General features: G+C 41.4%; 1 protein-coding gene across 1 annotated transcript in view; it reads right to left on the bottom strand.

Moving 5' to 3' along the window:
- LOC308372044 (connector enhancer of kinase suppressor of ras 2) overlaps nt 1-11719 on the bottom strand; it is a gene marked incomplete at both ends in the record, with an annotated part of 30519 nt that extends 18800 nt beyond the window's left edge. The window contains 6 exon segments of the mRNA XM_080847140.1: nt 187-228; nt 447-534; nt 967-1169; nt 1864-2027; nt 11657-11665; nt 11668-11719. Coding sequence (XP_080703266.1) covers nt 187-228; nt 447-534; nt 967-1169; nt 1864-2027; nt 11657-11665; nt 11668-11719 — 558 coding nt within the window.
- Between the last annotated feature and the right edge of the window lie 781 nt (nt 11720-12500).

The following is a 12500-nucleotide window of genomic DNA, read 5'->3' as shown; positions in this document are numbered from 1 at the left end:
ACCATTGGCATGACTCATGGTTATAGACCACAGTGCTGACACAATCAGTGCCTCGTTTGCTTGTGTGTTTTTTTTTTTTACACAGCATACTTTTATATAAATGTCACCGTGTTACCTGAGGTAATCTAGTCCCCATTTTGTTTTTGTAACAATAGCAAATGTTATTTCACTGACGAGCCAACTCACCACGTGTAGGATCTTGTTCTCCGTCTCGAACACGGTGCAGTCCTGCAGGGGAAAAATGGATCATTCACAGCTACACTCACATACAGGCCATACTGTAGTGTGCATCGCTACAATATATACAACCCTTCAATACACACACACACGCACGCACGCACGCACGCACGCACACACACACACACACACACACACACACAAACACACACACACACACACATAGATATTTGGATATTTGTAGCGACAGACAGAAAGAGAAAACGCACCTGTTGAACAATAGTAGTTAACTCCAGGCAGAGCTGAACAATATTATTCTTCAACACGGAGTACTCAGTCACACTCACAAACGGTGATCTGGAGAAGAAACCACGGGGAAGAGGATTAAAGGGAGACAATTCGCCAACTGACAATGAACAAGGTGCAAGTGCACTTTTGAGAAAAACACGGTTGAAACTTCAGAATAAAATTCTATACTCTATACCAATCTACAAAATGTATTGTCCTACTATTATTTTAATTTAAAAATATTATGATTTTACTAGTTAATATTTTTCTATAAATAATAATTATTATTTCAATATTATTATTATTATTATTATAAACACTATCATATTATTATTTTTCACCAAAACATATTTTTTTATATTAAATTTGTGGACATGTCAGATAGATTCACGGTTGACGAATTCGAGCCCAAAAATGCCCAGAAAGACAAACACAGGAAGAGGACAGTGGACAGTGGACAGTGGACAGAAGACAGAAGAAGACAGTGGATGTAGCTGATACCTGTCCAGCCAGGCCAGGAGGTTCTTGGCTGCTCCAATGAGGTCAACCACGGAGGTGAGGAAGTCGTTGGGCAGGCGGCGGGATGCCCGCCCATCATAGTGGCCGCCACGGCGACGGCCAGTGATGAAGTTCTGGAGGTTCTTGGCCGAGGCGTTCAGCTTGTGTGACAGTGTTCTTAGATTCTCCGTCTCCAACCCGTAGTTCTGTAAGAACACAGTCCTTCATTACTGAGGGCGCTTGGAACACTTGGCACCTAAAATGTTTTCCTCGCCCTACTGTTTGTCACCTGTTCTTTGAGGTGGTCAGAAAACGTACTGGTCAACAAGACGTTTTATGTAGTAATTATCTTTAAACACTACGCTGTAATATAAGTGTACTTTTGCCCCCCCCCCCCCCCCCCCCCCACACACACACACCTCTATTAGTGGGTCTGAAAGCAAGAGAGCAAGGGGAACAGACAGAGAGAGAGAGAGAGAGAGAGAGAGAGAGAGATGTGGTCTATCATCTTAATTACAGTAATTACACTAAACAGAGTCTTGCAGATTAGATGGACTTATCTAAACTATTAGGCGGTCTGAAAAGCAAGAGAGCAAGTGGGAACAGACAACTCCCTATTAGTGACTGAAGCACCATACTTCAGTGCTGGTTACTATGCACACACACACACACACACACACACACACACACACACACACACACACACACACACACACACACACACACACACACACACACACACACACACACACACACACACACACACACACACAAACAGACACACACACACACACACACACACAAACAGACACACACACACACACCCCACACATATACAAACACATGCTCATGTGACTCTCACACATACACACACACACACACACACACACACACGCTCACCAGAGCGCAGAGGAGGTCCACAGCCTCCAGGATGAGCTCCTGGTGTCCGATGCGTGTGACTCCCAGCTCCTCCAGCTCCTGGTGGGTGATGTGGAGGAGCTGCTCCCCGTTGATGCGCTCCCGCTCAAACGTCTTAATGTACTGAAGCAGACAGTCGTCCAACCCTGCCACAGAAACACACATGAAAGTGAAAGTGAAAGTGAAAGTGCGTGAGGTTGACTCTTTGGCTTGGATGACATGAGTCGATGCTAGTAGATTATGATATCATATATCTAATATGTGTGTCTGATGCAGTTTTACTATGTGGACTTCCTCAGGGATTATATGTCTCATGTAAGGTCTAGCATTAGAATATACTGTACGTTTTGCTAGTTTTGGACACCTGACTTGTGGTTTTGCTAAGAAAGATTTTTTTGAATGATACTCAAAATACTTCTGGCATTGTATGACTACATGTTTTCAATGCATAACCTGCAATATCGTAAACTAAGCTTCAGACTATTTTTCCTTGACAAAGACATTTAGGTGACTTCTCCATAAGGTAATTTAAAAGCATTGACTGGCGCAATATTCTTTGAAGTAAAGTCATCATAACAAAAGCTGCTCTTTAGTGCCTGCACTCGAAGATCCTTAGGAGGAGGTAAAGAGGCCGCAAACCACAAGGTCGCAAACCATGCCCACTAGCCTCACCACCCCCGCATAATTTGAGGTGCTGAAGAATTAGCTATACACAGCACATAGCCTGCCGTCCACCACATCATCAAAACTGTCGTCAGACACTAGAAGACCACTGGCATAAACAGACATTAAAACAGGATGTCCTTGAAGAAAAACTGACGCCGACCATTGATGTTTATATGACCTCTGAAAGCAAGCGCAAAGCACATTTATCAAAATACACAGGTATAATGGAAGACGAGAAAATGGAACCTTTTTTCCATATGTAGATTGAGCAAATTCACACTTCAGTACAACGCTAAATAAAGTATTCAACCTCAACACAACCAAGTGCACATGAAGGAGCTATGTTACTGAGTGCCACAGCAAATGGCAAATGGAACAGCAAGACCCTCTTCCCTCTTTGTGCAAGGGTGAAAATAGGAACACCATTGTTTTTGTACAGTTTGGCGGTCGCATGGTGCTTTAGTTTTGTTCTGCTAACATCAGGAGATTGTGTTTTTTGATGGTCGCGATGGTCATTTTCTGCTCAGTTGAGAGCACAACTGTTACATTTGGAATTTGAATTATTTGAATGAATTACAACCGCAGAATATCGATCTCACACATTTCAACCAACCAACTGCGTTATTTGTGCGTCTTGCGCATGTGTTTGTGTGCATATGTATGGACAAGCCGGAGGATGTCCTTCAAATGAATAGTCTAACGCTTGTGGGGTTTTCATTCTGTTCCCCCATGCTTCAGCAATGCACGCTGCCTGGCAACGGTTGCTGGGAGACCAGGAGGTAAGGCCTTGCTCTTGATGAGCAGTGAGAGAAGAGTAGTGTGAGTCGAGTAAGAGGATCACGAGGAGAGGAAAAAGTGAAAACTGGAGTGTGTGTGTAGGTATGGCGTGTGTCAGTCTGCCTTCTGAGTGTGTGTGTGTGTGTGTGTGTGTGTGAGAGGAGAGGAAGAGTGTGAAAACAGGAGTGTGTTTGTATAAGAACGTGAGGACTGTGAGGAGCATGAGTTGCCTCATGCGGAAGAAAACAGAGTTTGTAAAAATCAGTATGAGATGCATGTACTGCTCAGCAAAAAATACAAATAATAATAATAATAAATGAATTGTGTCAAATTGTGATTTTTTTTTTTTTTTTACAAAAAGCTCAATGTAATATCTACATACAGAGTGAGCACATTCAGCTAATACTTATATGGAAGAAATTAACACAACAATACAATGTCTCTGCAGACTTAAATTTTGAGGTGCTGCTAACCAATGTTAAGTCATTATTTGTGCTGCAAGATCCATTCTTCCTCCAGTCTCTATCCCTCGCCCCATCCATCCTGTCCCTCTGGCCAATGACAGACAACCCTAAGCTCCCCTTACCAGCTGATTGGTTAAACGCCTTGACTCGCTGAAATACCTATATCACGATTCCTAGGCTGTTAAATGAGGCAGCTGCTAGGTTGCTTTTGGTGGAGAAGATAGGGAAATGTAGACAGATGTGTAGCTACACTAAGGCACTCTGAGATTCCTTTGAATGAAAAGTGCTTTAAAAATAAAATGAATTATTATTATTATTATTATTATTATTATTAAGTTTCACATAATGTATTAGTATGACCATCTCTCAGTTATTATAAGCAGTTGTAGGTAGCTGATATTTGCTGCTATTTTGTGTTAATTTATGCTCAGAACTTCTTGCTCATGACACTACAAGTTCACCAGCACACCAGCATAGACCGCAGCATTATATTCTCCGTGGAACACATTTGCGCTGGCCAGTGCACAAGCAGTGTAAAGGATAAGATCAGACTCACACACACACACTCACACACACACACACACACACACACACACACACACACTCGGATGTAGCGTCACACAAGCAGTGGAAAGGATAAGATCAGACTCAATCCAGCCATTCCATTATCTAAGGGAGCACTGTAAATCTGTCAACACGCATAACATGCCCCATGACCAATCTCCAGCAATGCGGCCTAAGAGGACATTCCCCTATGGCACTGACATTCCATACATTTCAGATGATTACTAGTCAGAGTCAGATTAGTCTCTTAATTCACAAATAAATGTCACGCGATTCACAAATGTATTTCGTGATTCACAAATAAATGTCACGCGATTCACAAATGAATTTCGTGATTCACAAATAAATGTCACGCGATTCACAAATGTAAACGGTTCACAAATGTATTTACAGAATGACGAGCGTGGAAACCGCTCACCATTTGTGAACATCCCTGCATTTGTGTGTGGATTTTTTAGATATTCCTGATGTGGCTTTATTTTCAAATGCACTTTTCAGAAGGGCATTTCTTCAGGCTATCAGGTGTCTCTTACAATTTGAGCCAATCGCATAACGTTAATTCAATAGTGCGTTTCAATAGTGTGATTCAGTTCTGACGTTCTTTTCTACTGTGAATAGTTTTTGACTAGCAGCAAGGACTTACTTCAAAAAGGGATTATTGCCAATGATATTCCATAAAAAAAAACATTAAATGCACTGGAAATTCAGCATCTGCTGACACTGAATTGTATTTACTTGTTTGGTATCGTTTTAAAAGATTTTACAATTGTATGGCAAAACTCTAATTGCTGAAATATAATGGAAACTGGGTTATTAGGTACATTATGCAAATTACTATGAAGACTTCCCAGTTTTACATTTTATTATTGGCCCTCCACAAACTAGAAATCTTTTATTTACTAATGTCGCTAGGCAACAATGCAAACTAAGGAAGTATAAATGGAAAGCCGCCCCCTCCTTCTTCATCTTCTTTTAATTTGGCCATTTTCACTCTGCCATGAATGATGCGAGCTGCTTGGATGAGGAGGCTTTTGAGGAGACAGGTGGCAATGAGATGAGTTTGCAGCTTTGCCTGCAGAGCATACAGTACATGCATACCCTCAAGCATGAATTGCCACTCTAGTCTCTAGTCTTTATTTATAGAAAATTGCATGTTACAGTTTCTTTAAACTGCGTACACACAAATAATGTAAAATGCCATACCATGTTGCTTGGCTGTCATGATGGTCAAAGTGGAACGGCATACAGAACAACACAGTGCATCAGGTACTTCGAAACTAAGTAGAACATCATTGTCAACTTCACTGCCATTCCTTGATTACTATTCCCTTTCAGTTTACATTTTGACACAGTTTTACACTTCTGACTTTCTCTGCTTACACACACTATTTTTACACCATTACTCACATAAATTCTGAAACTCAAACAGCAAAAACCTGACACCACATTTGCAAAACTATAAGCTAATTCTCAGCCTTTGAAATGTATGAAAACACCTTGCAAAACATTTCACATATAGTTCACATTCTATGACACAACAGACAGACATTAAAGACTTGTGAGCCTTTTTAAGGCACTGCCCCTCAAATTGCAATACATACTGTATGTACCAGTTCAAAAGGAGGATATTGGTTGTGATGCTGATGAGTTGCTGTGACCCCAAAAACCCAATAGGAAGCTCTTTCTATACATCATGAACAAAGGGTACATTTTGTATACTCCTTTCATAGCCTTCTATACAATATTGTGTACGTTGTGTCTACTGCACACTTTGAAATACTGTTTTGGTACATAATGCACTCTACTGTAAAAGTCTTTGTTGCTGTAATGAACTTGCAGCGTTACACTTGTGTAACCCAGTGTTATGGAAAAGTGAAGGCATTCTATTTAATAGTCTTACCATATGAATGTTTGTGTTTGCCATATGACACAAAAGATTCGATTTTCAAAAGGGATGGTTGAGTTTTGAGTCTGAGTTGTGTGTAGCGTTTGAACAAAATTAGTTTAGTTTCAAAAATGTCACATTCAAGGGTGATTTTTTTAGTTTTTTTAATGGACTATTTGGATCCATCAGCGATCAGAAATAGCATTTACTTCCTGGTTTTAGATTGAACATTGTTAACACCAAATAGCCTGCAAACCGCACTGGAGTTCATGTTCCGTACCCCAGACCTACATTTTCTGGAGGACCCAGATACCGTCCCTTGGTGCACAACCCAGTTCACATAAATGAAACAAACTGAACCAAGCGGACCCCATTTCCGCACTAAAAGCTCTGGTATGAATGCACATAGTCATACTGTTATAGCCGGATTTGAAATGAACGACCCTCTTCTTTGTTATCACCTGAAACTACATTGGCTATAACTGATTGGATGACCATTAATCAAAGCTATCCTCAGTTGATCATTTCCAGACTATTTAAACTGATTTGAGGTATGGTTGAGCAGTGCCCTTGGTTGGGTTTGGCGTTGATGATGATAAGTGTGGATCCAAATGTGTCTAGTTGAGCTTGCAGCTCTTGTGGGTAAAAATGTAGCTCCCCTAGAATATGTCACACACCAGTAGCTGCTTCTGCCGAGGAGGGGGGCGAGGAGACTTGTGCATTGTGTCGAGTCCTTGGCCCAACCGCTCTCTCCTCCGCCGTGATTCACAGTTTCCCTCTCACTCCATTTAAATGTGTATCTGTGTGCAGCTCACAGAGCAGAGCAGCAGCAGCAGCAGGCAGCCAGCCAAGCGCACGCCCGTCAGCTCAGCCCTGCGCGGCTCGTCTCTGCACACGCCTCCCACAAACGCGCCTCAGGAGCTACAGTTAAAATGGGCTGCTTATCGGCGCTCAGATGGGGCTCCTGAAGACAGCTGCTTCAGCCCAGCCCAACCCAGACGCATCGGAGAGACAGCAAACAGTTGCTATCTAGCACCTTTTAAAGCAGTGGTTCTTAACCTTTTTGGAGGTACTGAACCCTGCAAGCTTCATCAGTGCATTCGCCGAACCCTTCGTAATTTGAAAAATAAAATATGATTTCTTCAAAACGTAGGTATGTATAAAAACGGCCCGACATTGCTAGTGTGAACCTTTTAAAGGTTCCCCTGTGAGGATTAGTCAGAAGAACCCTCTTGTTCTTAAGAGTGTGTCTGGCCACATCTCCTCTCCCCCTGTCCTTAATGAGCTCTCATCAACATGAAAAAGATTCAGCAGGACATCTATTCCCTCTGCGTATTTACAGAGCATACGACTTCTTAAAACATACCATACCTGTTTATATTTTGTAAAATTCTGCAAAATTAAATTGTCTACATACTTGAATCATGACAATTTTTTCAATAGAACAGCGCTACAGTGCAAAGAACAGTCAAGCCACTGTCAATTTAGCACTGATGTTCAGCTTACATTCTGGTGCAGAACTATTGCTTTTGGTTGTTTTTTAGCAGTTAAAGATTAATTGAAATTTTCATTACATTAAATGTGTATCCAAAACTCTAATCATTATTGTTTCAAATTGCATCCAGCAGTATCATATGTTGGTCTAAGAGGGACAGCACACAGAACATCACAGTGCATCAGGTACAGAGCCTTTCTGATTTTTTTTTTAAAACTATGGTACTTACACACACATTTTCACACAATTTCTGAAATCTGTCACTCAAAGAGCAAAACTCCACACCAAAACTACAAAACTATAAGCTTATTCTTAGCCTATAGCTCGTTTTTAATTTTATAAAACACTTTTTGCAAAACATTTCACACAACAATTAGACTTCGAACACCTGTGTGCCTTTTTAAGGAACTGCCCTTCGAGATGCAAGACTTACATACGAATTGCAAAGGAGGTTGTGATGTTGTGTTGCTGTGAAAAGACCCAACATATTGTGTCGACATCTTACTGAAAACTTTGAAATAGTGTTAACTAGTAATGAACTCTAAAAACAGTTAAAATCCTATTTTGTATTTTCTACATTGTAGCATTGAAACTGCAAAAGATGCACTGTCTATACTATGCTTCCATCCACAGTGTTTTGGAGAACTGAAGAAAAATGAGTACTGCACCGTAGTAGTGTACTGTATTTGTGTGTTCATGTGTTCAGACTTGTTGTAACTGGTTTTGTCAGATCACCCTGTGAAGTGCACGATAACACTGTTCAACAACTTGTAACAACTTCAAAAGGCAGCCTTACAAAGAGAGACAGTTTTAGATTGATCACATTAGTATGTATTTAGTGATCAATAAAAGTCTATCCGTATGAATAGTTGAATGAATAGAGATTTGTGGTGTTGAGCATTTTGTGTGTGCAGTTTTGTGAACTATGTGTAGAGTTTGGGAAAAAATTAGACCTAGCTAGAGAAAACGTGTAAGCAGTTGTAAAAAACTGCAATGTTTTAATATGTTTTGCTTTGTAAGCATTCATACATGCACCACATGGGCTTGGCCAATTCCTGGGTGTTGGAGGCAGTCTTTAGTACTTAAATGAATAATATAATAATCCTAATTTTATTATGGGTGGTTCAAACAGGGGGCAATTTAACATTGGGTGAAGGTGTGCATTTCAACACTCTATGATTCATAAATACATTGGTTCTCTTCAATATTTATCAGAAGTGCTTTGCAAAACTGCAGCAATTTTATTCTATCTTTTGTCAGTGTGGTGTTCCATTTACTGTACAAGTCTATCAAGTCATGTTTTCAGCAAATAATAAAAACTATTTAGTCTAAACAAGACAACATAACACCATGTCTCTCTACACTTTCTATTAAACCTTCAGCTGAAACAGACTCTTCAGCACTGCAGACAGCAGTTTAACCAGTGGCACGCCAGGCAACACAAGTCATACTCATATTTGTTACCGTGCCAACAACATGCCAATATTATCCCCACCGCATCTCCAAGGCTTTACTTGGGCAGACAAACTAGGCATACCAATGACCCTTCAAGTATATTTCTATGACTCGTGTTTTCTGTAACACTGTTTTTGTTCAGTATGACTCACCCCCTCAAGGTACGTATATCTCAGACATAGCAATAGTAGGAGACTTTCTGAGAATGATTTGAATTGTATCTAGTGGTATTGTGAATGTGAGGCTGTGCGTATTTATGGCACAGGCTAAAAACACCCATATTCTCCCCTGATACTTGCGTGTGTGACCTCAAATGATGTTACAGCAAATCATATGGCAATACACTCTTAATGCTTCCTCTTGGAATCTCAACACGCTGGCTGCTTAATACAGTACTGTGATTAAGGGGCATTGGCTTTTCCTGCATTGAGCCTGTTAGCATTTCGTCTTGCCATAGTATCATCATATCAGGAACTCTGTAGGTGGTCCCTGAAGACTGGTGTGTATATTATAAAGTGATGACGGTAGGGTTAAAGGTCTTAAAGCTGTTGACAGTGTGGATTTCGTCATACATTAGTTATCTGAAACAATCACAAAAAGGAGTCAATTGTTTTGAAAAAAAAAGAAGGGTATATCTTCTTCAGTTTTCAGACAGTCAGGCAATTTATTGTTGAATACTTAATCACCTGCTCGGTTGTAACATTATGGTTGTGGGTAGTATATTATCAGTTTCTAAAAAACGCCTTGAAAAACACTTACTGAAATTGCACACGGCTTTAACCTCTCCACCCAAACAACACTTACAATGTGTCAAATGCTTATGAGATAGTTTGGGCTTCTGCATGCTACATATGATACTCCACGGGTACTAGAAGGAAAGGTAGAGGGAAGATCAAGGAATGGTGATGAGTAAACTCACCCGTGGAGTGTCAAAACACACAGAATGCAATGCAAAGCCACTCTTGCAATATACGTATTACTTGTAAAATATGAAATGATGGCTCAGAGAACAGTGGAGGGCACCTTTAGAAGATGCAGATTTGTTCAGGAGAGAAACACCAAAAAGGTTCTCGTTCCAGCGATCAATCAGGTTCTTTGCCTGAATGCAGGTCAACGCCACCATTATGACCATGATGTGCCGTATAGGGCGAGATCACTGAGGTGACCCTTCCAGCAGCGCAGGTGACCTCATACAAGATGTCACTGAGAACAGCATGTAATACAAACTGACAACACACTTGAAGATTGTGATGTGTTGTATGATTTTGGATCATAAAGGCTATAAGGAGAGTCCCATTTCATTATAGTGATTCCCTATGAAGTAAGGTTTCTCACAGGAAAATATGTTGTTAAATACACGGACAAATGTGGTTAGATTCCAGAGAATAATGTTACATAGCTGTGCTGCGTAACATGTTTTGCTATTTGTAACAACAGAACTAGAGAATATTTCCCTAGAACTGAGCTGATCTGTCAACCAATAGCAAGATGACGACTGAATTATGACTTGTCGACAAGGACCAGGCAACTAGCTCATAGACAGCTTTGAGCAAAGAATCCAAGGTTCATTATGTCCACTGATAACATTTTCAACAAGTTTGGATGACCCCCGTTGAGTTTTTTGACAGCAGACATCTTGTATGAAGTGGCCCTGAAGTGGCCCACCCCCCTCCTGCTCCTTGCGCCCCTGGTGGTTTGTCAGGCTCTCTACCACAAACGTGTTTCATTCACCACACGAGGACTACATATTCCCATTTCAAGACCAGAGTTTAGTAGCCGTGTCGTCTTTTGAAAGATTCTAGATTGTCATGACAGAACACAGATTATACACCTTTGCCAGGCATGACATGCAGACATATCCAAGGGTGAAGACGTGAAAGCTTCACGATCGCTCTCACTGCCATCACTCCTGTGTTACGGCGAACACCATCTTCAACAACTCACCAGCACACACCATCACTAAATCTGTCAAAATCACTGGCTTGCAACTGTTATATACTGGGCCTACATCAGTCTGATGCTACATTACACCTCAGACATGCTGAAGGAAAACAATGAATGCAGTGTGAGTGTGTGTGTGTAACCGAGAGGGAGAGAGGCAATATGAAATCATCTATCATATGAAACACTGAGGTCACTGATTGTTGCACATCTTTGATCACACACCTCGTTCATTATCACCTTCTCGCTGACGACGCGCTGATCATACACCATGGCGAGCCTCCGAAGCAGAGGCGCAAAATGGCAAACATGCGATCAATATTCACTGAACTCGGTAACATGGCTTCCTAAAATATGGTCAGCATTCCTTAAGAATTGACATTAGCAACCTGTTATTTAAAATGAATGCCAGTGTCTACCTCAGTGCAATAAGAAGAATATGCCGTGTGTGTGTGTGTCTGTGTGTGCGCGCGTGAGTATGTGTGTGTGTGTGTGTGTGTGTGTGTGTGTTGCATATTCTGAGAATACCTTTCATCAATCCAGCACTTGCTTGGGAGTCCATTTACTGATAGGTTCCATTACCAAAGCCATTCTTGATGTCTGTATGTCATGTCCTCCGGATAAGATCCGCACTGAGGAGATGAACCATCCGATCTTGGATATTAAAAATATTATATGAATAACCATGGGATCCTGTCACTCACACGCAGACGCAGGGCGCGCGGCAGGACCATGGCTGCTGGATACATCCTCGGGAAGGACTGCGACGGTGGGGTCCACGCGCGCTCACATACGTCTCTCCACCCCGCCCCCCTCCATCTTTCGCTCTCTCTCTCTCTCTCTCTCTCTCTCTCTCTCTCTCTCTATCCCTCCCTATCTCCTTCTCTCTCTCTCTCTCTCTCTAACTCTCTCCGTAGCCCACCGAGAAGAACCAGAGCCCTGCTTCAGCGATGCAGTGCAATCACATGGTCCAGGCGTTCGTCTTGGGGAGCTTGCAGATATATGTCACATTTGCCTAAATATTAGTCGTTCGATTTGATCTATTACTCGATTATTTTGTGTCCACACTTAGGTCAAAATTCAACAAAGGTGCTGGAATCTTCCACCTAAAATTTTGTATCACTGACATGTACGTCAGCTATGCTGCCGTGCAACGCAACGTGCAACGTTCTGATGCTCTGAGCGTGCCTATTTGGTCTCACACTGACGTAATTTTCAGCCAATATAAGTTTGAGCTGGACAGGTATGGCTCGGCTTCTTACCCAATGGCAGTACTACAGCCTGAGACAAATGTCATATGAGCTGCTCAATGAAAAGTGGATCATCGACAGCAAAGGATGCATGTGTCACCACTCTAAATTACTTGAAAGGG

This window comes from Sprattus sprattus (genome assembly GCF_963457725.1).
Source record: "Sprattus sprattus genome assembly, chromosome: 1".
In the NCBI taxonomy this organism is placed as follows: domain Eukaryota; kingdom Metazoa; phylum Chordata; class Actinopteri; order Clupeiformes; family Clupeidae; genus Sprattus; species Sprattus sprattus.
The sequence above is the reverse complement of the archived record's forward strand: the minus strand, read 5'-3'. Positions and strand labels throughout refer to the sequence as shown.